This window comes from Columba livia, chromosome 1 (genome assembly GCF_036013475.1).
Source record: "Columba livia isolate bColLiv1 breed racing homer chromosome 1, bColLiv1.pat.W.v2, whole genome shotgun sequence".
NCBI lineage: Eukaryota > Metazoa > Chordata > Aves > Columbiformes > Columbidae > Columba > Columba livia.
The window spans coordinates 63,069,618-63,097,460 of NC_088602.1; the positions used below are offsets into that span (position 1 = coordinate 63,069,618).

General features: G+C 38.0%; 1 protein-coding gene across 8 annotated transcripts in view; it reads left to right on the forward strand.

Moving 5' to 3' along the window:
• Nucleotides 1–26,359, forward strand: part of ARHGEF7 (Rho guanine nucleotide exchange factor 7) — a 130,914-nt gene extending 104,555 nt beyond the window's left edge. For 3 of the 8 annotated variants that reach the window (XM_065058706.1, XM_065058726.1, XM_065058762.1), the window contains 9 exons: nucleotides 1,011–1,089; nucleotides 2,290–2,429; nucleotides 3,064–3,288; nucleotides 5,208–5,301; nucleotides 7,991–8,080; nucleotides 11,413–11,589; nucleotides 19,900–19,999; nucleotides 20,597–20,651; nucleotides 23,251–24,281. In XM_065058706.1, coding sequence (XP_064914778.1) covers nucleotides 1,011–1,089; nucleotides 2,290–2,429; nucleotides 3,064–3,288; nucleotides 5,208–5,301; nucleotides 7,991–8,080; nucleotides 11,413–11,589; nucleotides 19,900–19,999; nucleotides 20,597–20,651; nucleotides 23,251–23,373 — 1,083 coding nt within the window. In that variant the 3' untranslated portion in view covers nucleotides 23,374–24,281. Of the gene's footprint in view, nucleotides 1–1,010; nucleotides 1,090–2,289; nucleotides 2,430–3,063; nucleotides 3,289–5,207; nucleotides 5,302–7,990; nucleotides 8,081–11,412; nucleotides 11,590–13,040; nucleotides 14,411–19,899; nucleotides 20,000–20,596; nucleotides 20,652–23,250 lie in introns of those variants that run through there. The other 5 variants (XM_065058717.1, XM_065058752.1, XM_065058741.1 and 2 more) reach the window with 3 other exon arrangements.
• The last annotated feature ends 1,484 nt before the right edge of the window (nucleotides 26,360–27,843 follow it).

The following is a 27,843-nucleotide window of genomic DNA, read 5'->3' on the forward strand; positions in this document are numbered from 1 at the left end:
TCAGCGGGGAGGCTGTTGCAAGAAAACTTGTCTTTTCTCTTTGGCATCTTGGGCTTGAGCATGTTCTGTGCATACAGAATATCAGCTTTCCGATATTTTTAGTTTCCAAGCTTCTAAGAAACCTTTGTCTATTCTGCAGTCATTAGGAAAGAAAAAAAAAGTTGTAGGGTTTTTTTTTCCCTCTCCATTGGAGCCAAAATTCCACAGTACATAGTATTTGTGCTTTTGCCAGTGTGTGCTGAATAGTGTATCTGTGCAGGAGAATACAGTATCTGTCTTAAAGAACTTTATTATTAAAGTTGTGTTTTTGGTAAACCCTTTCATCCTGACAGTATTCAGTCTTACTTATTTTTCTGTGTTTCTAAAGGTTCAGAGAGTTAGCCTAAAGTGACATTTTTTTCCAGCTTGACTGGGTTTAAAATGAGGGGTTATCTTGTTCAAAATTAATATGTTCTTCTGAAACTTTACAAATTCAAAAGTGGCTTTACGTCTTTTGCTTTCTTTCCCCAAATATTTCTGTGAGTGAATTTAGTTGCGGGGTTTTTAAAGACATAAATCGTCACAAAGTAACTGATGCGTTTGTTTAGTGAAATCTTCTTTTCTAAATCTGCTTGCACCACAAACCTTATTTTGAGAGCTAATCAAACAGTTTGCAAACAAATGTGCTTAAAGATGAGTCACCATTGCCTCTAATCATGTAATATGGATGACCCTGAAGGTCTCCGTTCCAAGAACCTGTGGCAATGATTACCGACTCCTGTTAACGTTTGTATGGATTTCATAGCTTGCATAGTCACAGGTGTCATTTGCAAAAGTTTGGCATATTAAAAACTTCCATTATGAGGTGTTTGTGTAGCTTTTCTTTTTTTGAAAAAGGCCTATCAGTTTGCATGTGTTTATGTTTTTGTTCAGTGTTTTGAATGTGTATATTCTTTACTTGGTAATATATTTGTGTATTTTGTATTTAACTTCAGTGTTACTGCTCTTTTTTTGCCTTCTTTTTAATTTAGGGAAAACTGCCAACGACAGGAATGACTATCACAAAGCTAGAAGACAGTGAAAACCATAAAAATGCATTTGAAATATCAGGTATTGACCATAAATATTTCTATGTTTACTACTTTCTCGAGGATATGCCATTTTGAACATTGAATGCTATATCTGAACAGATGGAAAAACTTTTTCATTGTGAGGGTGACCAGGCTCTGGCTGGAAAGCTGCTTTTTACTGCTTGTCTTAGGCAGTTAACAAATGGTCCTTGTGTGGGATTCTCCCCTGTATTTCTGTATTTTAATGAATGGAGACAGTAGCCTTGGAGAAGATCCTTTATAATGAAGCAGTTCCAAGTATGCTGCTCACTTGAAGAGAAATTCTAGAGACTCTGGAAAGGCTTTAAGCAAGAGATTTCTTTTAGAAATAGTCCACTTCTTTCCTGAGACCTTTAGCATATCTGCTAATGATGGTTACAGTTGTGCTCACTTTGGGTAATTTCTGTTAAGTCATTTGTTCCAGCTTGTACCTTATTTCCATGGGGGATTTAAAGGACAGTGGGAGCAGGGTCCACACAGTGAAACTTCATATCTTCATTTGTTTCTTGGATCAATTCTGCCAGCAAGCAAGTTGCATTTAAGTGAACTAATTTTTGACCCTCTCAAGCAGCAGGCAGTGTCACACGTCAGTGCTGTGAGGCAGAGGAGGAAACGCTGTCAATGGTGCATTTTTTTTCTGAGATTATATCTATAAAGCTGGTTTCACATGAGGAATGTGATGGGTTAAAATGGAGTTAACTGCAGAAATTAAAGTAATTTTTAGTTAAGATTGTTTTCCCGAGTGACATTTGTCTGAGCTTTAGTATTAGATTCAGACCAACCTTATACTTTTTTTTTTTCCTGAAAGATTTTATAACTTTTTACATTGTAGCTTATAGACTCCAGAATGGCATTTTAGGCTATATGATTGCTTTTCTTGGGAACATGGAGAACCATAAGGCTGCTAGATCAGCCCATCTCTTACATCTATTTCTTATCATTAAAGGTCGTGTTTCATTATTAGAGGTGGGGAAAAAAGGTGGAACTCCTGTGCTTGGCACAGGAACAAATACATGGAGGAAACATCTGTTATTATAATCTGGAAAAGTGAGATGCTGTTGTACTGAAAATACAGGTTAAAATTTTTGCTCAATACTTAGGGGGATATAATGGTTTAGGAAATTAATGTCTTTATAATCATGTCAGATTGACTAAATTGTTTTTCTGTGGTTTCTTACATCTCCTGTTTTCTGTCACCTAGGAAATATGATTGAAAGGATACTAGTGTCTTGTAACAACCAACAAGATTTACATGAATGGGTGGATCACCTGCAGAAGCAAACCAAAGTCACAACTGTCGGGAATCCCACGATTAAACCTCACTCTGTGCCATCTCACACAGTAAGGAATAACTTCTGGATTGAAGCAAATAAGCAGCATATGCAGAATTAGGTTATCTGGCAAATATACCACTATGTAAAGCATTCTTAAAGCCATTAGTAACAAGAACTGAATGTTATGACTTCAGTTTAGTGGGTTGAAAGATGATTCTGAATTTTAGTTGTGTGAACAAAGAATAAAATGCTTACGTCTTCTTATAACAGTTTAACAGTGTAAAAAGAAAACTAATTATCATTACGTTTTCTATTTTGACCAAGTAATATGTCACCATAGTTTATGTATGTATTTGGCAGGCTGTGGAGAAAAAATTGCCTTAAGTACCTTCTTTTGGGTTCTACACTTGAGTTGTTAGATGCGAACGGATCTAAATTTAGCTCTGTCCTTAGCTGTGAGAGAAGTGGGAGCAGGGCTGCTCATAGCTGTTCCTCCTTTAGTGTTTGCTTGTCTGTGGTAGATAATTAAAAAATTCCTTTAAGCTCCATTTTTCAAAATAATAATTTAGTGTCGAAATTTTCAAAGGCCAGCTGTAATAAACAGAAGCACTAGCTGGCAAGCAAGATTATTTCACCAATCCTTGATGATATTTTGTTTTTATTACTATAATAACTCCTGTCACCTTTGTGTCTTTTGACAGCTTCCTTCCCATCCAGTAACACCCTCCAGCAAGCATTCAGACAGCAAGCCGATACCGCTGACTCCTGCGTACCATACTCTCCCTCATCCGTCGCATCATGGGACTCCACACACCACGATAAACTGGGGACCTCTGGAACCTCCGAAAACCCCCAAGCCTTGGAGTCTGAGCTGCTTACGGCCTGCGCCCCCATTACGGCCTTCGGCAGCTCTTTGCTATAAAGAGGTGAGAGGCTGCAGGCAAGAAATGTGACTCTGTAGCAGGCCTATAATGGGGAGTTTAACTTTCTTTTTCACACACCACCGTTTTACAGCTTTGTGCGTATTTTTATATAAAGATGATTTAACAGCCAATGCTGAACCAGTAGTAATAGACTAGTGTATGCTCGTTATTTCATGCAGGGATTTAGTCTTGCAGCTCAGAAGGAACTGCCTCCCCCAAGTGCTTCCACTTATTTCCACTCTTTATACAGTTAATAAATAAAACTTTTTTCATTATTATTATTTTTTTCAAACTAGCAATTCGTTTGTTATGTTGTTCATCTACGCTTATTGCAAAGTGAGTTATTTGCTAAGCACATTGCAAAGTATCTAGGGTAAGGGTGCTTCAAAGTGCTGCAGCAAATGATTCTAAACAGCTGTGGCGGTATAATTGACTCTTGGATTTGGTATTTACCACTGTTACTAGGTAACAATAGCATATTTAAAAAAAAAAAGGTTACTGTCAAAGATACATAATATTTTTGTACTCAAAAGAATCTGATGGCTAATGTTACTATTAGCAAAAAAAAGTAAAAGCTTAGATTTTAAGATGCCATTGTAGTTTTTAATTAGCGTATGGTATTAAACGGGAATCTGTTCCAAGATAAATAACATATGGTTTTAAACACGTGTGATGGTAGGTTAATTTGGTTCTGCCTCTTCATTTTACGTGGTTTTGTAAATAGTAAGAAAATGTTAGATTTGCGTTGGAAGTCTGCGTGTGTGCAAGGAGGAGAATATTGAATGCTCCGTGGCTTCGTGATATCTCCTGTTTCCCGTATCTTTGTCATACGTGCTCATGATATTGATTTAGTGTGAAGCAACAAGGCCCAGAAAGAGTCATGCAGTTGCGCCTAAGAATATTTTATTCTGTATGCGTGAGACATTGACAGAAAGATTTTATTTCACGCATGTACATTGCAGGTTCTTAGAAACTGTAGCCTAAAAACTGTGCCTCAGTGTGGCCTGGCTGAGTTGGGGTTTTTTTTGTGGTGGCTGTGTGTGGTGTCTCTTTTTTTCATTTTCTTCTATAAATCCCCTAGACAACAGGGAAAAAGTGATAGCCGATTTGCAATTGGAAGGTTAGTATTTAGGCTCAGTTGCTACAAAAGGTTCTGTTTGACTGTACCCTATGGTCATTTTGTAATTTAAGTTAAATGCCTTTCATGTGTAGGACACTAAATTCTCCAATGTTTAGCATACCATAATGTTCAAAACCTATCTTCATCTTCTTTGGTCAGTCCCGCTCATTCACCTTTTTACTTTCTTGTTCTGTATTTTTATAGAGGATGTCTTATATCCTTAAGGTAAGGGGTAGACCAGTATATTCCTTCTGTTCCTGTAACCTAGCATTGTTCCTGTGAATTAGCATGACCACGTTTTGAGCAGAAATGCTGTATTTGTTGCTGTATTTTTTTTCGTTTTTGCTGTAGAGCTTTGTAAGAACAGACCTAAATATTTACAGATTCTGGCTTTGAAGAGTATACCACTTGCCAAGCGTCCTTGTTAGGTCCTTTTTTAACTGCTTCTGAGTACACAAGTGAAATGGGTTGTCCCTTCAAAAGTTACGGAAAAAAGACCTGTGTTAAGATGTGCCTGCCTCTTCCCTTCGCTCTAGCTCCCAAACAGCCTGCATGCTTTTGCAGCAACTTTTCTGTATATTTCTGTTAGTAGAACAGATAAAATATCTGACTTTGTGTATACTCAAAGGAATGGTACAGAGAAAATCGGCCAGTTCGGGCAAATCGGATGTGCCAACAAATATTAGTAAACTGAATTTTGGTGCTGTAAAAAAGATTTCTAGTTAGTAACTGTATACATCTCAGAGGTTGAACTTTTGAAATATTGTAGAGAAGCTCTACTCTCTTTATTTTCCCCACACAGGATCTCAGTAAAAGCCCTAAAACCATGAAAAAGCTGCTTCCCAAACGCAAGCCAGAACGGAAGCCATCAGATGAAGAGTTTGCACTGAGAAAAAGTAAGAGAGACATCACGAATGTCTGCATAATATAAAGGCTGGAATCAACATCAGTTTCAATTCTGTGAACGTTAAATGTATGGTGTAACCCAGTCATCTGGTTTCCTCTATCCTGTCAGGGGAGTCGGGGGGACGTATCTGCAGAGGATGGTTTTATTCATATTGGGTGCTTATGTCGTGATGGTATTAGTTGCTTTCTAGAGTCTTGCTGTTGACTCCAGTGGATGATTTTTTCTGAAGGTCCTATGCTAGACAGGGAAGTGAAGTTGACTATAGAGCCATGTAAAGTTCAGTAAGGTAAATCTGTCTTTTAATACTGTAAAAAACAATTTTAAGAGAATATCTGCTTAGTGGCTGTGTTCTTAAATTGATCCTGGTAGGAGCTTCAGCTGAGCTGGGCGTTGGAAAGCTGGGTAGTGCTGCTGCTTCTAAGACTAGTTGCTTCCATAGCCACCAGTCAGTCTGCTCTAATCTAGAAATAAGGTTACTTGCTAGTGGCTGTGTCCAGATAAATTGCAGAGCTGTAGATTGCTTGAAGTCTGAAGAACAGCACTGAACTGTGATTGATTAATGTATAAAAAGCACAAGGGTCAAAATCTGGATGTTGGGGTAATGTGGGATGGGGGGAATATTAGTGTTATCAAGCAAACACAATATTCATTTAGTTGTCATTGTCACGCTAATTCTTCCTTATAACTTTGAATGAATAATCCACTTACTTGGTAAAAGACAGGGTATTTAATATGAAGGCCAGATTATTTTACTGCAAATTTTGCAGTTTCTGTTTCTGTCTTTTGCTCATGGGCTTTTTAAGATAGAGACTGTGCCTTGAGTGTTCAATGTGTGAAGTGTGTTATCATGAGCATTGTCTCTTACTGGTTCATGTAGGGTTGGAGAGAAAAAGCTTTTCCTCAGGGCACTCTTGGTTTGTCTAAGGTAGAGGTTCTTCTGAGTGTGCTGTGTATTTTGTATGGCAAAGCAGTCCTGAGTTCTTGAACTGAAATATCCCCTTGCACATCCATGATGTTCTGTCTCCTTACAGGAAGGTGTATGTTCAGGAAAAATGGAAGTACTGCAATACCGTATCATTTCAGATTTTGGACGATGGAGATTCAGTAGTCGTAATGACAGCGGTAAAGCTGTCAACTTGCAGATTTAGAAATTGTTAAAGAAAACCTAGTGAGAAGAGGTGACTTCGTATTTTGGGAAGGAGGGGCTCTTATAGCTTTCAGGTTCATTAGTTTACTCCTCTTAAATTAACACTTTTCAGGATTTTGTATGTAGGAGAGAGCTCTTAATAAATGGGGTTTTTGGTGGCTGTAAGTCAAAGTGTGTTACTTAACAGAAATACTGATTCTTGGTATATATCTCTTTATTTTGTTCCCTCTTGTGTCAGTAAGTAGAAGCTTTTGTTATGTGCTAGTGCTCCTTCAACCTTTTCCATCTTGTGGACCTGTAAAAGTTTTCCACTGAGGAACTTCTATTGAACTTAAAGCTTATTGATAAACAAGTTTTGGGTTTATTATTTGACTTCTCTGGAATGGGGATTTATGGGCTATGTTTTTGAGAACTGTTATGTCAAAGTAGCATTATAACAGACAAACCAAAATAAGGAAGGTATTTCAACTGAGTATTCTCAGGATACTAATTTCAGAAGTTAAATATTTGTCCTGCTACTGTAATAATACAGTGCTGCATTCTAGCCACATTGAAATCCAGTTATTTTTCCTAACTTGAAAGAGAAATAGCCTGTACTTTGGAGTACCTGAATCTCTTAAACTGTGACGAGAATGTATTGGGTCAAGAGAATTTCTTCAACAGTGAGCTTGTCAGCTGATCCTGACAAATGTTTGGACAGTTGGCTTTGTTCTGGTGATAACAAACCACAAAAACTAACAGGATGCATTGGCTGACAGACAATACTACTACCTTTTTATGTTGAAGGCAGCTCAGATTCATGAAGCAGAAGATCTTAGAGACTGTTTTTTTTCTTCAAGGTTTGCAGAGAAAAATGCTTTTAAAACAACAAATTGTGTAGCTTTACATATGGCCTCCTGGTTCTATCTAAATTAATGGGAGAGGTACCTCTAGAGTTCAGTTTGACTGGAATATCACTCTGTTGCAAGTGAACAATTTGACGGCATTTCTACTGAACTGCCTAAGGGGAACATTTACTGTGGCGCTCTACCTTGAAAATGTTAAGCTTGAATAGTTAGATTTTTTTTTCCAGTGGTGCTGTGTCTACTATAAAATCCAAGAAGTTTAATTAGTCCACTTTTCACAGATACACTTACATGATAGTGACATCTCTCCCTACTGCACACTGGACTAAAATTTTACTGATGTATTTATTATTAATTCTGAGTTTAACTTTCAATACTGTGCTGTTAAAAGGGTTAAATGTGATACATATACAAAATCTAAAAGTTTTCAGGATTTCTGTGAATTAATATTCTGTTCCTTGATTTCTTTGATTAAATAATGAAATACTATGTATGTAATAACTAGGGTATACGGGGTTTTTTTTAGGCTTAATGGCGGTTTGGTTTAGAACCGGGGAGATGGGATGATTAAGATCATTTTTTTGTTAGACTGAACTTTGGTCTCCATTGAAACGTAGTGATTTACAAAGGCTTTTCTGTGTTAAGAAACATCATGTTTAAAATTCTGTTTTTCCCATTGATTCTAGGTACAGCTGCTTTAGAAGAAGATGCTCAAATTCTTAAAGTCATTGAAGCATATTGCACAAGTGCCAAAACACGTCAAACACTAAATTCAAGTAAGTTAGAAAATACTGATGTGGCTAACTAAAACACAAAAAAATGAGAGGTTCTCAGGCCTTTGCAAGTAGCAAGTTGGACCAGGAAGAAGTAATAACGTGCTTCTGGCTTAATATCAGTGCTGAGTGTTTAAGAATTGGACATCAAGGTCCCTGATTAGAGACAACAATTCTTTCAGTATTTAAAAAAAAACAAAAACAAAACCAACCAACCAAAAACACAACAAAAAAAACCCCACCCCCTAAACAACAACAAAACAAACAAAACAAAACCAAAAACCAAACCAAAACCAAAACAAAACACCAAAACAACAGTAACTACTTCTCATGGTTTAAAATTGCACAAAACCTTCCCTGATAAAGGAGAGGTGACTGAACTGAATATGACAGTTGATCACTCTGCTTTTTGATAAAGTTCAAGAAGCTGGTAAGTAGTGAGGATGAATGAAGAAAAAGTCTTAATTTTGGAGGAGTTTATGTGTCTTGTTCTGTCCAACAAAGATTTTTGCTATGAAAAAGTAACCTAGACCTATAAAAACTTCTTTTATTGCCACTAGTTGCTTTTAGTATTAATTACAAATTTTCATCCTATCTCATAATTCCAGGAGAAATTGTTCTCAGGTCTGTGTGTTGTTTAAAGCCATTTTTAGCTTCTCAGATCAATACCTAGCTTATTGCAAACCTGTAACGTGCTTCTGGGGTCCTACTTCATTTAATCCAAATCAAGGTTGCCATGTGGAGTTCCCTCTGTCTTGTAAGTAAAACATTGCACAAAGCAGGGGAGTCCACCAGCATGTGTTACATTTACACGAGGAAGGAGAAAATGCTGTTTGTTGCCTTTGTTCCACTTTGCACAGTTTTGCACTGTTCTTCGATCCTTGGAACACAGTATAATTAATGGTCCTGACGTACTTGTCTGGTTTTGCTGTTGTCAGGAACTAGAAGAGTGGACATTATAACTTACTCCTTGTTCACTTAAGCTGTTTAAATTTGCAGCATTAATCACTGTTACTACTACCCACAGTGCCTGTGCCTGTTTTGCTTCCAAGCAAAAAGCAATTCAGTGCTGACAGTTGAGAAGTCTCAAAATGCAGTTGTGAACTTTTGGTTCACATTGGTTTATGGATTTTTCTAATATGTCTTTACTTACTATTATCACCTTGAAAAAAACCCAACTACTTTGTAGTTGTATGTACTTCGAAATGGGAATGAAGCCCTTGTATTAGACTGTAGAAACAGCAAAAACTTCATTTTATTTTTTGTCTTGATGAACTTTACGTCTCCAAGGTGATAATACTATCAATTTTATAAATTAGCCACTATTACATATATTTTAAATAATATTAATCTATTTTATAGCCCTACAGTCATAACAGTAGTGTATTTAATTGGATAAAAGGAAATTAATTTGTTCAAAATTCTGAAGATATACTGTTGTTCCAAACAAAATTAGATGAGATGATTGCTGTTTAAGTGCCTCGACTGCAATCTGTTGATTACTTGCAAGCATAATGTGACAAGAAATGGTTGGGAAAACATTTGCACTTGCACAGTAGTGTGTGTGTGCAGATATAAAATGGATTTTTTTTTTTGCTTTTTTGCCTATATTTCCTTTTCTATGTATATTTAAAAAATATACATAGTGCTGTGGGTATCATTGCATACATCAGAAGTCAGCAGCTTTTATTTGCTCTTAATTGCAGCGAGAAACATATTTTTTTACTGATTAGGTATGCAGCTGCTCTGTTTGGAAATAGTGGCATTGTCATCTAAGACTTCAGGTTTCAGAAGATCCATTTGTAGACTGGATATGGAACTGGGCAGTCGGGGAGAAAAATCATGCTGGAATTGCTTCCGTGGGAGCAGTAGTCAGTGTAGAACAATAGAATGAAAGAGTTCCCCACCATCCCTGAAGTACACCCCTTTTTTTACATGCTCCTTTCTTAACTCTGTGTTAATATTCTGCCTGTCCCTCACAGTACTCATTTGGCAATTCTCCTACCTGCACCTGAACCCAAAGCCCAAGGGGTGCTGCTTTTGGCAGTGTCAGTTCAGCAGGGCTATGGCACTGGTGCAGACTGGCAGGGAGTGGCATTAGAAGGTAGCAGAGCAACTTTTTTCCCCCTTTTTTTGTTTTTTTTTGTTTTTTTTTTTTTGGATGAGGAAGATGTGGGGGTTAATTTGAGGAGATGAATGCAAATAAAAGAACAGTTTTGCTTTCTTCTGCTTCTTATATACTGAGTTGATTTTGCATTTCTGCTCCAAATGAAGGCTTAAAATCTTTTGCAAACCGTGTGTATGGTGGCTCATAGCATGGCCACCCACATGGTTTCAGTCCTGGGATATTGATACATTCAGTCCTTAGCTATGTTTGACCCACTACCTTAGACATTTTAAAGTATTTAATTGGGGAAGACAGATTTAGATAGATGCATGTAGAAGAGGCCTGTGAGAGGCTGGAGTGGACCAGACTGTGTTGTTGTTAGGCCCTTGGCCCTGTTTTTCAATGTCTTAATTTACCACATGGTTAAGCAAATAATGAGTGCAGACACAGAAAAGCTGTAGCTTGACAGTCTCCCTGAGTGGGTGCAAATTGTTGCTGCTGATTTAGGAAGTCAGCAGCCCTGCTCTGCATGAGAACCTTTGCTTTTTCCCCTGCATTTTCCTCTTTCCAGTGGTGCCACAGACACTTTTGGGGCTGTGTTGTGAGCTGGTGGAGAAATTACCTGCTTGAAAAATAATCTTTTGCAGGGTTAGTTTTCATCTGAAAGTGTTCTCTGACCTGGTTCACCAAGCGGCCGTACAAATGCCTGTGTCATTGCAAGGGAAGGAAGGGATCGAGGTTCAGATGTGTGGTGGGGAAGGAGCTGCTGCTTTTCCCATCAGCACTGGATCACGCTGGCTTACTGTGTTTATTGCTCTGGCCCCAGTCAAATCCCCCCAGACCAGAACTGACTCCATATTTCAAAAGAACCTAACTCCCTCTTCCGAAAAAAAAATCTACTTTCAAACAAGATTTTGGTTATTCAAAATTCTCAACTGAGGCTGCTTAGAAGCTTAAAAACCACTTCAAAAATTGTGTTGTAACAGTTCAAACGTTATTACATGCTGAGTGTAATTTATACTTAAACCCCAAACAAACTAAAAAAAAAAAAAAGAAAAAAGAAAAAAACTTTGGTGCCTTTTTAACAATATTTTCTCTTTTCCTTCTCTTCCCATCACCTTTTTGCTTTTATTTCATGTGTTTGGTTGTGGCTATTCCTTACGTTCTCCTCCTCATCCCACCTCTGCCTATCCACATCCACCATTTCATTTCACCTATACATCCTTAGCATGGCAAGGCACTGACCTGATGCATAATCACGTCTTGGCTGATGATGACCAATCAAGTCTAGACTCCTTGGGTCGTCGCAGTAGTCTTTCTCGTTTGGAGCCTTCAGACCTCTCAGAAGACTCTGACTATGACAGTATATGGACAGCCCATAGTTACAGAATGGGGTCTACATCTCGTAAGAGCTGTTGCTCATATATCTCTCACCAGAACTAATGCACTTCTGAGCTTTTTCTTAACAAATGCTTGTTGTATCACAGCCTGCTTTTCTTAGATGTTTTCTTGCTGTTCCTTGTCTCTTTAATGTGGTATTTTAACAACTTCTGAGGGAGCTTCTGAAACTTCAGTTATACCTGGTGGAAGGCTCTATTGCCAATTCAATACATGTACAACAAAAAAGTCATTCTAAAAAGAGTATATCCTGTTAAGGATTATATTTCTTGAGGGGTTTTTTTTAACTGACAGATATTACTTTGTAGCTCTGAATGGTTTGGTTTTTTTTTTCTTTTTACTTGATCAGTGTAGTAACAGGTCCTTTTTTTTTGATACAGCACGTTTTTGTATTTTGTACTGAAACCATACCGGTTTGTGAGCCAAGTGCCAGCAATATGGAAATACCTTAGCAGTAGTGGTTGTATTTTTCTACATGTTACTAACAAAATACAAAGCTGGTAGAGTAAGGAAGATGCAGCTTAAAAATACACAGTACAAGAGCTCTGAAATCATTCAGATATTCACGGATCTGGCCCGTTTGTTTGGAAGAGCATTTGCTAATCCACAGAAATTTCTGGTTTTATACTGCTGTCTTTTCCTCATTGCTTTGATGTTTATATGAAGGATCGCACTGCTCCCCCGCCACCCCAGTCTGGCAGTTGTCATGAAATCCTGGCCGCCCATGCTCATCACATGCAGTGTTTTGATAATCTCATGTTACCTACGGTCATACTGTCACTGTACTGTATGCAGTAGTGTGGCAGAAAGCAAGGGTCTAGATGTTTACTTGCCTGTTAAAATACACAGCTGACAACTCTCAATTGACCATTCTTCTTGAAAAGACGAGATGAAAATGGTTCCCCTGATGGAGGCTGGAGTGTTCAGCATCTGAAACTCTAGGTACAACTGCGATCACGTTGGCTTGTCTGAAGTTCTGAATAATAGAATGCTTGGCTTTTGGGTTGTACTGTTTGGAGCATGTCCGTGATGGATTTTATTGTGTCTTGTAACTTCTCTCACGAGCAGATTTGTTTTCAGCAGCAGCTTTTCCCTTGCAGCCGCGTTGGCTTTTCAGAGAACTGTGACACGCTGTGCACAGCTCCAACCTGCACCTGGGGCACCGCTGGGGTGAAGCGCGTCTGTTCTGTCTTGTGGATAACGTAATTGGCATCAAACAAAACTGACATGCTTTTCCCTAATGCTAAGAAAGATTTAGAAAACGTCATAGGAGGACAGAAATGGTTCTGATTTTCACCAGGGTGCCTAGATGCAATTCCCTTACCCCTTTTCAAGTAAGCATGTTATCCAGTGTTTGGGTATTACTCTGTGAACGAGTTCAGAATAATTATGATGCAATTAACTGCCAACTGGGATCTTGATCACAGTGTTTAAAAAATAATCAATACCTTTCTGCAGGTTACATGATCAGAAAGTTAGTAGTCACTACACGTGTATGATTCCAGAAGGTGGTCAGCGTGGAGAAGCTATTTCAAAGCGGTTCATATCTGCAGATTTGCATTCAGTCTTGTTTGATCACCCGCTTTATCCTCTCTCACTGTTGCTGGCAATTCGAAAATGTGACTACGCAAAGCAGCGGTGCTCACTGAGGAGGGTTTTCGGGCGTACATTTTACTGCTAGTCATCTATTAACACAATGACCAGGAACTTGTGTATGTGTTGAACATTTTTCAAAGTGGAGGAGTGTTGCTTAGAGAAATGAGATAATTACATGTGCTCCATACCATTCCACAGCACATTTGTAACCCACTTCACTCCCCTATTCCTTTCAGTCAGTTTTGGGGTTTTTTTTAACAAATGGGAAGTATGGATTGTTGGGGTTTTTTGTTTTGTTTTTGGTTTTTTTTTGTTGTTTTTTCCTGTTTATTAAGCTGTGGTGTTCTTGTTGAATAATGTTTTCTGCATTGGATAAATAATAATTCCTTTATGTCTGTTTCATGTTGTATAGTGTAAATATGAGTTTGAAATACAGTTGTTGCACTTGAACTTTCCTTATCGCACAGAACGTTTTGTTATCCAGATCTGAAGACTTTATTGACTTTCTATGCACCAAAGCTTTGACAGTTTACCACCATTGATTACTGTAGCATTTAAGTCATTAACTAGTGTCTCATGTTAACATCAATGTACATTCAAAGTCATTCCATGTCTTCAGTGTTACAGGCCATAAGCTACTGTGAACTGATCAGGAGTATTAATGCAACATACTTAACAAAACCAAACAAACAAAAAAAGGCAAATGTGGAAATGGTGGTATTCAGTCCAAAGGTTCAGTGTTTCTATTTTTGTGGAACTTTAGTCATGGTAACACTAGTACCTTATGTTTATGCAATTCTGTAAATTACATGTATACAGTTACAAACACACCGGAAGGATGGAGAATCTGAATTAGAAGGTAGGTTCAAGCCATTGTCGTCCCCTCTTCACATGGCTTATGCAGTGTTTCCATATATTAGTAATTGCCATAAATTGAAACAAACCAATATTAATTGGGTGTTTTGCATAATCTTGCCAAAACACAGTAATGTGTATATAGTGACGTAAAACATAGAAAAAAATATATATTGTGCACTTCATTTGTGAATGGGAGAAGCCATCTTTGGTAGGTGACTGCCTTTTGAAAATACGAAATGGATGTATATCTGAATGTTGCATTGTACTGTACAGTATGCATATTGTTTGTGGTTGCATATATCAATTAAGTGTTTCGTTTTATATAAAAAGGACATCTGTTATGTACAGTTGAAATAAATTTTGCATTTGCTAGACTGTGACTTTAATATTTAATTATTACACGGGGGAAAGGACCGCATAATTTCAGAGTTAACACTTAATTCCCTCTTCCCCCTATGCTTCCTTTCTCTCCCTCCCTTTTTCCCGGAGGAATAAAATGCTGAAGTTAAAGCTTTTTTGACCTTTGTTCAGTGTAGTTGACAACTACAGGAAGTTCAATGTAATGTGAAGTGTGTATCCTTCTGTATTGTCTTTTTAAAAAATAACTATTCAGAGATGTCACCATCTATAGAATGTTTTTCTGTTGCCGCCTTCTCCCTTAATTGATATTATTTTCTTCTTTTTCCTTTTTGAACTGGTGTGTTCTCCATAAAAGCATTGGCTGCGTTGTTGGAACAATCTAAAACCTACTTCTGCAGGTCCTGTTCCAGAGAGCAATTTTATTAATGTGATATTGGTTTCTATAACCTTATATATTTTTCAAAGTTTAATATTACAACATTTTTCTCTTTAAAGCAAGAGTTATCTTTAGTGTTTCTACTTAAAAGGTGCTTGTATAGGAGTGAATTTAAATAAAATGATAACCTGATATACATACTGAAATTTTTACATCAGAATAAATGAATTGCCTGCTTTTGTTGAAAGGTCATAATGTTTTCTGCTTTGGTTGTAGCAACTCTAGTTTTAGCCCTACAGCTCTCGGTGCAAGTTTTTGTATTGGTTAGTGAAGTATAAGTTTAGTGGGACAGCTCTTTTTAAATGCTGTCTTAGAAATATCCCACTTCTGCAGATGGTGTATCTGTCTTTCAGACATATAGAGTTGTGTGTATTTCAGTCCACTTTAATTATTTTCATTTTACTTGTCAAAACATTTTGCTGTAAGCTGTGTAGATCTGTGATCTGAGTCATGTGGGGTTCCTTTTCTATTTGTGTATCACTATTAGTTAAAAACAAACAAAACAACCCACTTTATGCCAAAACTTTTTTTTTGTTACTCCCAAGAATTTGAAAAAAAAAAGGTGTATTTTATACAGTGAACTTAAGGTGGGCCTGATGTTTGGATTCTGATTTGTCTTTATCAGTAGAAGATAGTAAAGGGCTCCCTTTTGATTTTGGCAGATCTGTAGCATGAAGGATTTGGTTTTTTTCAATGCTTTAATCTCAACACACGCAGAGTCTGAGGGTACGGTCTTTAAGGTTCTTCATACTAGGATCTCATCAAAGATTCACTGAGAAAGAGAAGGTTGATTTGGGAGGTCTCCTCATCCACTTTCACATATTTAATACAACTGATGCAATGAAACACTGATCATTTTAAATGACAAGTAATTCTTATTTTCTGTCTGATGTTTGCTTCTCCAGGAAATTTTACACATCTGTACATACTGGTGGTTAATGGTAGATCTAAACAGTTGTGTATGCATGTACTTGTTTCGCAGTGGCAAGTCAGACTTCTGTCCTTGAAACTCAAGCAAATAATTTTGAAGAGCTTCTTAGCTTGTGGAGAGAGCCTAGGAAAGTTGGTGAAAACCAGACTTGTATACTTACAAGTACCGTTTCTAATTTTTGAGCTTTATTGTGCCTCGTTCCACTCCTTACCTCTCCTAATCACCCAATAAAGGTATGAAAAAAATTAACCACCATCACCACGGGTCTAACTTCCATGGCTTAAATTAGGACCCTCACAGTCACTGGAAGAAGGCAAAGTCTTTGTAGAGTGTAACTATGGGGAAGTACCTAGGTTGAGTCTTCTCCTCCAGATGCCCAGCTGAAGGAAGGAACCCTGTTCTTGACTGACTGGGGGGAGCTGGCATTTAACCGAGGCCCCGAGGTTAGCTAATTTTAAGTAGTAGATGTGAATACCCACCTCCATTTTACTCTTGGCTTGAACAGCTCCTGGACAAGCAAGGTCTTTGAATGTTGGCGGGGACATAGTATCTGGTTAAAGTGAAAAGCCATCTGAATTGTATCCCCCTGTCTAAGCTCTCTAGCCCTGAACTGAATGCCATCTGGGCTTTGTTATTATTTGCTTTGCTCTGCAGGCTGAATTTGCTAAACCTATAGTTTAGGTTATGGTATTGGCAAAAAACATTGTAATGCTCCATTCACCACTCTAGGTCTGGGAGATACTGATATTGAACAGATACCTGTATTTTTTTGACAGCATTTAATTGATGGAAACTTAGTTGAATTCTGATCTCAGTGATCAGTTGTTTGGGCTTTTCTTCAGTTACACAACCGATTTCTAAACACTGGAGTATTTCATTCTTCCATGAATTTAGGAGTTCCCCATTAAAGGGTTATAGCATCTTCCTCAACCTTAACATTTGTACACTAATCTTGAATAAATGCGTGGCTTTGCCAAACATATTTTCTTCTCCCATCCACCTGCTTCCCTGAATACCCCAAAAAAAGGACAAGAAAACAAAACTGTGATTTATAAAGCTTTTGGTAGGGGGTGTTCCAGGTTGTTGTTGTTGTTTTAATTAGTACTTTATATTGTCTCGAGGTGATTTAGGGCCAGAGCTGCTGGAAGTCAATTTAAACATTGTCTTTCTGCTTGTTTGACTCCGAATGAGACTGAGTATGTCTCTTAATAAAATTCAGTATGAAACTTACACGTTTAGGATTGAGGAGTGGCAGATACTGCAAACCGAAGTAGCTTTTGATTTTTCTACACTACTTCATGAAAATATGTTGAATATGTCTCAAAGAGGCGCTTAGGTTTACCAAACTTGCAGCAACTTCCTGGACTGTCCTTTTAGCTGAAATACCCACAAAACCCGCTGTTCATGTCCTAAAGCTGTAGCTTGTAAACTTCTGGAAAGAAATGGTTACATAAAGAGTAGACTTGGAGGACCTGGTGGAGGCACAAGGTGCAGTATAGGGAATATTGCTGAGTGCCAGTAATGAGGTGATTCTGCTTGAAGTTTCTTCTAGATGTATAATTGCCAGAAAAATGTATCTTAATTAAAAAAAGCTTCTGGCATAAATGGTGCAGAAAAGAAGCACAGTGATGTAGCTTTGTTTTGCCTTTAGAATTTGACTTATCTAGTCTGATGTTACTGTGCACATACTCATTTGATGATAGGGTCCTTTGCTGAAGGGTAAATGTGCTGAGTTTTCGTACCTTAGAGGCTTAACAAGTGCTTGTGGAGTTTAGGAAAAAAACAAACCTCCACAACAAAGGAAAAAAAAAAGCACCGAAACTCACAAAAAGCAAACCAAGATAAAGGAAAAAGTAGGGTTTCTTTTTTGTTGTTGTTTTTTTGTGTGTGTGTAAGTACAAACCACAAGAGCAGCACGTGTTCTGAGATGCAAATAAAAAAGTTGCATGACCGAGGGTATCGGAGCAATGAAGGCGAGGGTGAAACTTGTGATGTCCTGAATCCCACGGTAGTTAATGTGTTTTGTTGCACAGGAAGGTTGGTGTTCACAGCAACACTTTTGCATCGTGGATGTGTACTGTGTGGTCTCCTTCTGTGTGTTATGTTGGTGAACATTTTTGTTTTTAATGAAACTGCATTCTGTGTCTCAGTAGTATTGTTTACTGTGCTATGCTGTACGTGCATCAAGCTATGTTGGCGTAGACATCTGTCTTATATGCATGTGTGTATATAACTGTACAGCCGGGACATTTTTTTATTTAAAGCTGTCTACTCCATGCTATTTCTGCTTTGCGAGGACTCACATTACTCTGACCATGCAAAGACAATTGGATGCAGCTCTATATAGAGATAAATGTAATATGCTGGGAGTCACAGCGTGTGCTGGGCTGAGTTGCTCAGCATGGGTACAGAGACCCAAAATGCAGTGATCTGGCAGCTGCTGCCAACTAATTCCTGAAATAATATTTAGCTCGGTGTTCTGTGTTACTTCCTGAGCTAATAAAGCAGAGCAGTAACTAATTAACTGAACTACACATAAGACGAACTTTTTACAATTAAAGACTGACAGCGCAAACAGGGAAATGTCCTTGAGCTTCATACAGAGTGTGGATGTGCTTGTTTTATAGGTTGTTCCTTCCCTGGAAAATAGGTGGGAGTGGAAGAGCATTAACCCTTAAAAAATTTCTTCACTCTGTAAGATGAAGAACTTACAGCTTTCAAGGACAAGATTCTGTTCTCAAATCTGCAGTTATCTTTATTCCAAAAACTTTTGGCCATCACATACTGATACATTAGATCTTTACTGTCAGCGTAAGGAAACTGTTTTCTTCATTACAAGATGTTTGTCATTGTTTGCTAAAATAGTTTAAATAGCTGAACATGTGCTGCCAAACTACAGTCCCTACAAACTCATTGTTCAGAACTCAATACCACAGCTGTTAAGGAAGTAATTATTTTTCTGAGCTTGATTTCTTTAATTTTTTTGTGTGTTTAAATTATGTATTTTATCATGAACCATAGAAGAGAAGCACTGTTATCACAAAGCAGCTGTTCAGCAAGAGCTAACTGATTTCTCCTGACGTCACGCACTCTGTGGTACCCAGTTGAGTTCAAACATTAGACATTCCTGGCTAATAAAAGTTCATTGCAATGAATTGGTAGGCACTGCACCTTGTTTGTTAAAACTGATGTCTAGGTTAAAATATGCAAGAACTTTAATGCCTTACCTGCTGGGTTTGAATTCTGAACAAACGCTTAGACAGCAATTTATTCACAGACTTTTAAAAAAAAAATGCTTGTAATTTGTTGCAGCCTAATTAAATAACATTTCCAGAATACATACATTATGTATGAATGGATGCACATCTCTGAGCTATAGTTTTTTTCTTTCAGAGCTACTTTTTTAGAATCTATATGTATATCTTGATCTTATAAATTGTAATGATGGTGCAGAATGTTTTGAAGATGTTGGAATGTTTTGAATTTTTATTGTCATACTGTTAAGTGCTTTTTAAAACATTACATTCGATGTATGTATTTCATTTGTTAGAAATCTATTATAGGACTAAAAGGCTGTCTGCAACTGTATGTATATGTGTGTGCACACAGTTATGTTGTTTATAGTGTTTAAAGGGAGAGGGGTTTTAATTTTTTTTTCTTCTATCGCAGTGTCATTTGATACCACTATTCTGCTCCTTCCTGATGGAATAATTGGTTTAGAGTGGAATTTTTTCTTGGATTTGTGTCAGTGTGAGATCAGAATCTGTCCTTGAGGCTTAAATCACTGTTACTTAAAGACATCTATCCCTTTCTGAGTCAGCTGTGGTGAATTTGTAGAGCTTTTACTGATGGTTGACCGGTGCATTGTTCATGGAATGGTGTAGCATCCCCATAGACGACACAGGAGTTACGTCAGCAGCAAGATAGGAATGTCAGATGATTTTTTGTTGTTGTTGTAAGGCTGTGGTTTCAGATGTAAAAAATGTGTCAGTAACGTGTGTGTGGAGGGAAGGGGGAAATGGAAGGTGATATACCTTGGTCATGCAAGTGTATCATGTAATGAATTAAATAATAATCTTTAAGATGCCCCAGCAGTATCTGTTAATTGCTCACTTTGTAATTTATTTTTACAACAGGTTCCCGTAAAGAATCCGCTCCTCAAGTCCTGCTTCCAGAAGAAGAAAAAATTATTGTAGAAGAAACTAAAAGTAATGGTCAGACTGTTATAGAAGAGAAGTAAGAAAACATTTAATGAATGACAGATTAAGCCAGTAAACTTTGCACTCTTCTTCCTTCTCCCGTCTCCCGTTAATAGTAGTGAGTGTAGTGGGGAACAGAGCTGTTTGGAGTGTGCTGCCAGTCCTTCAAGTGCAGCTGGCCTTCACTTGAATGCTAATAGCCTGGTTTCTTTATATATGCCATGCAGCTTATTGCTTCCTTGCCAGTATTTTTTCCAAGTGCTGTAGGTTTCCAGTATTAAATTGGCATCATCTTTCTAGTTAGTGTGTGGTGTCGTTCTGTTTTGTGTTTTTTTGTAAAGTGTGTGTTGGAAATGAAATACAGTTCTGTTACGCAACTGTAATATAGAAACTGGTATAGGTCTGTATGTGCTTGAGAGGTGTATCCTGTGATAGAAACTGGTAACAGGTCCTTGCCTTACTGAATATGAATCTGGATAAGAGACAATTTTTTTAACACAAGTTGAAATTAGCTGTTAGCTGTGGGGCTTGGGGTTTTTTTAAATGCATTTCATGTAACAGTTTTGTCTAATAATAGATTTAGACACGTATTTCTGCAAACTGATGTAACGGATCATATTTTTCTTTATTTTAGAAGCCTTGTTGACACAGTATATGCGTTAAAGGATGAAGTACAGGAGTTGAGACAGGTTGGTAACTTGCTACATTTATAGCAACATGGAGAATGGAAAGATGCAAGGCTTATTGTAAAAAAAAATAGGGCTTGTAAGTTGATTCACTTTGACAGGCTTGAACTTGAATTTTGAACTAGATTGACTTCTAAGAATAAAACATACTGATTTGACAAAAAGCACCCTCTTTTGTGGTTGTCATCAGTCCTTGGAGCACCAGCCTTTGAGAATAGTGTTAAATATCCTCTCTCTGAAGTGACATGCTAAGCTGTGGTTGATTTCTTTTTGAATGTTGCAACTCGTGAAATGTTGAAAGCATTAAGCAAATTCAGTTCTGCTGTATCACCAGCAAAATAAGCTTATAGAAACTGTGAAATAGTATTTGCTCTAGGATGTATAATTTTACTAGTATAAATGTCTGGATCTATTTAGGCCTTTATTGACACTCTTTCAGTAACCTGAACTTAGAATAACTTCTTAAAACCTCTCATTTCCAGGGATGAGAGTCCTTTTCAGTGTCTGTCACGTGGCTTTTTTTTTATGAGGGCTTCAGCTTAGCTTAGGGTGCTGGTTTGTCACATGGGGAAATTGTGCAAGATTTCACCTGCGTTGCTGCTGTGGAAGTTGCAGCTGATTTAAGCTTGTTTTAAATATCCAAAATGAGGTGTTTAAGAATATCTTGTCAGGACATGGCCTGTTCAAAACATGTTACTGCTGCTGCACGTAGTCATTGCTTAGTGTGGAGATGGAAAAGCGTTGGATTATCCTCACTCTCCAGTGTGCGAATTTGCTAACTGGCCTTAACAGTTCTGACTCAGGAAGCTGGATAATATCTCCTGTGTTAATGTAAAACGGATTTGCATTCAAATTACTTTAGGTTTTGGGCTTTAAATGTGAATCAGAATTCTCTGCCCATCTGTCAGTGTGCCCAGTATTTGTAAGGATGTTGTACATGTTCCTTGAAATAGGACAGTTGATGTCTTAAATACTTAAATTCTGCTGTTTTCAACATGTGAAGCACATGCACCCCACGTTTGATGCAAATTTGACGATCTTATTTAAAACACAGTTTACTTAATACAAGCGGCAATAATAACCCACTAGTATTCCTGTGGCCTGGCTGCTTTTACACAAAAGGTAAACATGCTGCCTCACTGAGGTCCTGCAGATCTCAGTGTGACCCTAAAAAAACCCAAAAAAGGCACCTTCTCCTGAGCTTCAAAGAACAGCCCTCTTTTCATACGCCTTTCCAAGTAGATGGTCTTTTAAGAATATCACATTTTCAAAGCCAAGACCTATTAAAGGTCATTTTTTGTATATCATGAGTCTCAGCGTACAAACATTTATTGGTCTGCTGCTGTGATGCTGCCAGCTCGAGAAGTGGCAGAACTGATTTTCTGAGCTGGGAAGGTCCCAAGTGACTGAGGGCTTTATGGATGAAGGCTCTCTGGGACCACACGCTGCACTGGTGGGTGTAGACACCAGAATGCCTGATGGTGGGACTTACCACGCAAAGTGGGATCGCTCCCGTAGCAGCTTCCATAGGTTACCCATGGCTGTTGCTCCACAGGTGCTAAACTTGAATAATACAGTCCTGAATTGGCAGGTGATAGAGGAATAAATGAAAAGGAGAAGAAATTAAGTCTGTACCTGAAAGGAAAGAATGAAATTTCTGAGTTTCTCTACAGATGTGAGGAAGCAATGGAGTTAAGGAGATGGCAGCTCTTGATCCCATCCTGTTTCTAGAAATGTCTGTAAGTGACAGCCTGTGAGAGTCTGGTGGGACCCTTGGATTGCAGACCTGTGTTTAACACCCCTAGACTTGCTGTCTTGGGACTGTCATACAACGTTCTCTTGTCTTCCAGTTGCTTCCCCACTGTTTCCAGTGTTGCCTTGGCCTGTACTGGATTAAACAGTGTGGGCATTACCCTGGTTTGGTCAGTGAAATCCTTATGGTCCTATCATTCATGGTATTTCAGTATTGCCTGATGGTGCTAAATATAGAGAACTGACTCATAATTGTCCATACAAAGTGGTGGTGTTCCTTGAAATTCAGACTCCTGTTGGTAGTCATCTGTCTGGTTTAATATTTAGTCACAAAGCACTTTCCAGAGAACACAATGGTTTTCAAGATACTTCTTTTGACTATTTACTTTCCTAATGAAGCAAGTTAATTTGCATTAAGTTTTAAGCAGCTTTCCTGAGATTGTGAAACTAGTTGCAATCACAGGAGGCTCTTAGAGGGGATATTTAACCTACTTATTGCTCCATTTCCCTTCTCCATTAACAACAAATACATTCTCCTGTTCATTGATCAGATTTCAGCAGAAGAATTTGAGATTATTGGCCATCTGTTACAAGCACTTGCATTATAAAGGACCTCTAGGTATAAATAGGAAATAGCTCATTTTCCATTTGATGGGTTTTGTTGCATTGTGTGGAGTAACTGTTTGTAACTTGCTTTTGAGCAGCTAGTAACAGTCTTACTGAGAAGAGACTTCAGATTTTGTAATTGACAGTGTGTGTGTGATCAGAAATGATCTGTTTAAAAAAATAACCAAAACACACAACCCCCCCCAACAACAAAATCAGTAATATTTGTGTCTCTGTTAAACAGGATAACAAAAAGATGAAGAAATCCTTAGAAGAAGAACAAAGAGCTCGCAAGGACTTGGAGAAGCTTGTTAGAAAAGTTCTAAAGAACATGAATGATCCATCTTGGGATGAAACCAACTTATAACCTTTTTTTTTCTCCTTTTTCTTTCTATGGAAAGACCAGTTGTAAAACTGAGCTGGGAAGCCTTCTGACATTAGTCAGTGTTGCATCAAGAGCACTACAAAAAACAGGACTTAACTGGATCTAGTGATTTCTTGCTCTGAACATACAGAAAAGTCAAGCCATTTACTGAAGCAATCTGTACTTAAAGTGTGGAGACCGTGGATCCTGAACTCTACTAAACTTAATTTGTTTGCATCTAAATTACCTCATTTTGCAGAAAGTGCAGCACCTGACTAAAAGTCCATGTTTTTCAGTGGCTTTTTAATTGAATATGTATTTTTCTTGTAAATATCTGTAATTTTGAATGCATATGTGATTGATGTATCAGGGCCGATGTTATTTTTTTTTTTCTCTTGTTATTATAATGGTCACAAGTGTTAGAAATGACGGCAGTACTGTCTTACATAAGAAAGGTCAGACTTCTTTCTGGATAATTATGGATTTGTTCCAAATTACCCGCTCATCACACATGCAAATTTAAAACCATTTTTCCTATTGACCACTGTATTTAAGTCCTTTACTGTTATTTATGTCTGTGCATACCTTTTTAAACAGTTTACAATTCTTTAAGAACAGTATTAAAACACAGAAAACTCTTTATTGGCAGTAGAAACAATTTTTAACAATGCTAATGCCCATGATCTACATTCACGTTCACTTGTTTGGCAGACTAATCTCTTGTGCTTTGGCCACCAAAAGACTGATGTACTTGCCTGCTTTTTATGACTGTGATTTTTAGGTGTTTATGTACTACTTTTTCTATTGTCGTGCTTAAACATACAGCTGGCTGATTCATGGATCGCACCATTTGTTAAAGCAAAAGAAACCCAATCTAATCCAGAATTTTGTGAATAAATTGTTGCTATTTATATTTTGTGGTCACAACAATTACATTTTAACTAACCTGTGTTCATAAGACACGTGGGCTAGGCCAAACTTCATCCAGAGCTTTGTTTTTGTACCACTATGTAAGACTCTGTTTGGAATTCCCAGGCTGTGGAAGCAGAGTCATTCCTTTCCCACCCTGTTTTCTCAACGTGTTGCTGGTTTCTGTCCTGCTGGGATTTAAATGGAAACAAATCTGGAAATAAGATTTTGGTTTTTTAAATCATATTGTGATTCATGACTTGCACTGCTGGCAGATTCGAAAATACATAAATGAACGTTTATTCCCTAGTCTGATAGGTGCAATTACTGCAATCCTTCCTTGTATTTAAAATAGGAGATGCTGCGTCACTGCGAGTGCTGAGCTTCAGTTGGAGCACTTAGAACACTAATCCCATTAAAGCTCATTTTTGTGTTTCAGTGTCTTCAGCAAACTTTGCATCAGATGCCAGACAGTGCAATTTTCTGAGGGGTTTTTCTTCAGCTGGCAGTCAGAAATGCAGGTATAACAGCACAGGCTGGGTCGCACCTTCTGTCATCCTGATTTAAATCCTATTAAATCAAGTGCTCAGACTTGAGCAAATGTTTATACAAACTTTAATGAGTTGGAGCCGGGATGATTAGGGTGGTAGGAATTGTCATGCACATTTTGAATTGAATGAAAGATCTATTTTTAAAGCTGGCCACTTTTGTCAGCCAAGAACAGCTTTTTTAAATAGGGAAGAATGACAATGATTACACAAACAATTCTGTGAGAATAGATACTTAAGAATCTGAATAGACAATTAGTTGTCCAGTGTAAAAAGCTGAATATGTCCGTAGGTATTTTAATTTCTGTTCTTACAGTTTAAAAATATCTTTAAAGGAGCAAGCTGGATAAGAACACTAAAAATATCTGCAGTATCAGAGTTACATCTATTCACAGAACTTTCTGATAATTCGTGATACCAAATTCTTTTCCTGTTGTTAGCAGTTGCACAAATATGTGGCCTGACATTTATGATTATCTTGATATTTAGAAAATACTCTTGCTAAAAGCTAAGCGATACTAAACCCTGCAAATTCATAGCATCTTGGCTAAATTTAGATTTGGGAATGCCAATAGAATTTCGCTAACATTTTTACTTTCTGACATCCAGGCTGTTTTCGGAGTGAATTTTAATTTTCAATTGAGCATATGTGAAAGGACATTCCAGAGGAAGAAATACAAAAGGAAAACATGGATCTTAGCGGTATTTAGCAAGTTTTAACTCAGGAACAACTTCCATCATAACAATTTGTTTTACACTATATTGTAAAGAGTAGCACCGCTGTGTAAATTTGCTGGCTCTTAGTACCTGTGAATATTACAATTTCTGACAGTACCCCTATACTGACATCTAATGAACATGCCTTAAACACTGGGATTAAGCAGTTGTTAAATACAACCAGGATTTAGGGACTGATTTGATTCAAGGTGGATTGGGATGACTAATTTTTACAAAAATAAAAATTAAAAAAGAAGGAAAAGCCCACCTAATATTGTAGGTATCTTTTGTCTCTAGTGTGGAGAGTGAGCTTCAGGCTTTTGGGAGCCAAGGAATATCTGAACCTTTTTCTTTGACAATTTGTTATACTGTATATAGACTGTAAATTTCACCATGGACCTTCTGTATTGTTGGAAACTTTATATAAGCATGGATAAATGGGGCACTGTTTATTTAACCTATTAAAAGGTTATTTCTTTGCTCTCATCATTTAGGGATGAGGAGATGAAGCCATTTCTTATCCTGTAGATGTGAAGCACTTTCAGTTCTGTACTGTCCAAAATGTAGCATAACATTTCTCTGTACTTACTGATGTACGCGTGTTTGTCTCACCGTGTCCTGACACCTTAAAGATTAAACAACTGACCGCCTTTGTATAAACCTTCTGAATGCCAATCATTTAGGGAATTTAGCGTCTGTTTGTGTTATCTGTGGAGAACTCAAGTTTAGTTTAGACATCGCGACAATATCATGGGATCGACTACTGAAGTGTTTATGCTACACTGTTGCAATTAAACCATGATTTTTTTCCCCTACCCTATGAAGTGTTATTAATACATTTCATCTAATACGTGGGCTATGAGTTTAAGAAGGAAAATTGCTTTAGGGTTTTTTTTCTTTCATATAAATAATGTATTTAACAGTTGATATACTGTATTAGAGGGCCTTTTATTGGTCTTTTATAATAATAAAATTGATGCCTGGAAAATAAATCAAAGCAAGATTTGTTTAGAGGGGTGAAAAGGAGGATTTTAAGTGTCTTGCACTGAGGAATTTTGACTTCGGCAACCTGACCCGCTAGGGAGATGTAAGAGATGCAGGAGGTCAGAGACAGAAGAAAGGGGAGAAAGCAAGAAATATCAGAGAATCAAACTGCAGCATAAATAAATACTGGTCTGCATGCGTGATTTATCTGGATAGACCTGAGATTTGTGGTGCGTATTATAGAGACTTGGCTGGTGCCACATGGAATAGCGGGGAGTGATTTTTATGGTAGGAGCATCATTGGTATTGTTTTATGCAGGATGATGGGATGGGTAATGGAAAGTGAAGGGAGTAATTTGTTTGGAAAGATGGCTTCAGTCTTTGGACAAGACATTTGAAGGGATTAATAACTGAGCTTAGATAAATGATTTTTATTTATGTTGGCTTGGGAGGTACACTTACAAAAAACATAACTTTTTATAACTTCAGTCAGAAGAAATCTCATATCTTCCAGATTTTCTCTTGGCTCATCGTTGTGAAGACAGGTTTTTCCCCACAGTTAAAAAATCCTCGTTTGCCTTTTGCAGTAAGAAATATTTTGGGGGTTTTGTTTCTGGGTGTGTTTTATTGTGGTGGGTTGGCCTTGGCTGGCTGCCAGGTGCCCACCCAGCCACTCTCTTACTCCTTCCCAACAGGAGGAGGGGAGAGAATAAGATAGAGAAGCCCATGGGTTCAGATACATGGAGATGATTTGTCAGTTACTGTCACAGGCAAGACAGACTTGACTGGGGGAAAATTAACTTCTTGCCAATTAAGAGTTGCAGGGGGAGGACCCAAGACCAAAAATAAACCACCTTTCTAGCTGCTCCTTCTCCAGACTCAACTTCACTCCTTCATTCCCAGCACCCCAAGCAGCAAAGGGAGATGGGGAATGGGGGGTTGTGGTCTGTCCATAGCGGTTCACCACTGCTGTTCCTTCCCCCTCATGATTTTTCCTGCTCCAGTGTGGGTTCTGTCCATGGGCTGCAGTCCTGTAGAGTAAACCTGCTCCATTGTGGGTCCCCCATGGGCTGTGGTTCCTGCTCCAGTGTGGGTTCTACAAGGGCTGCAGCTTTCTGCAAGGCACCTGCTACTGCTGCTTGGGGTCCACCATGTGCTGTACTGGGGGTATCTGCTCTGGTGTGGTCCTCTACGGGCTGCAGGGGAGCAACCTGCTTCCCCATGTTCTCCATGGGCTGCAAGTATCTGCTCACGGTGGGATGGGTTTCCAAGGAAGCAGTCTGAGTAGATCTTGAGATGTTTTTCTCTATGCGTG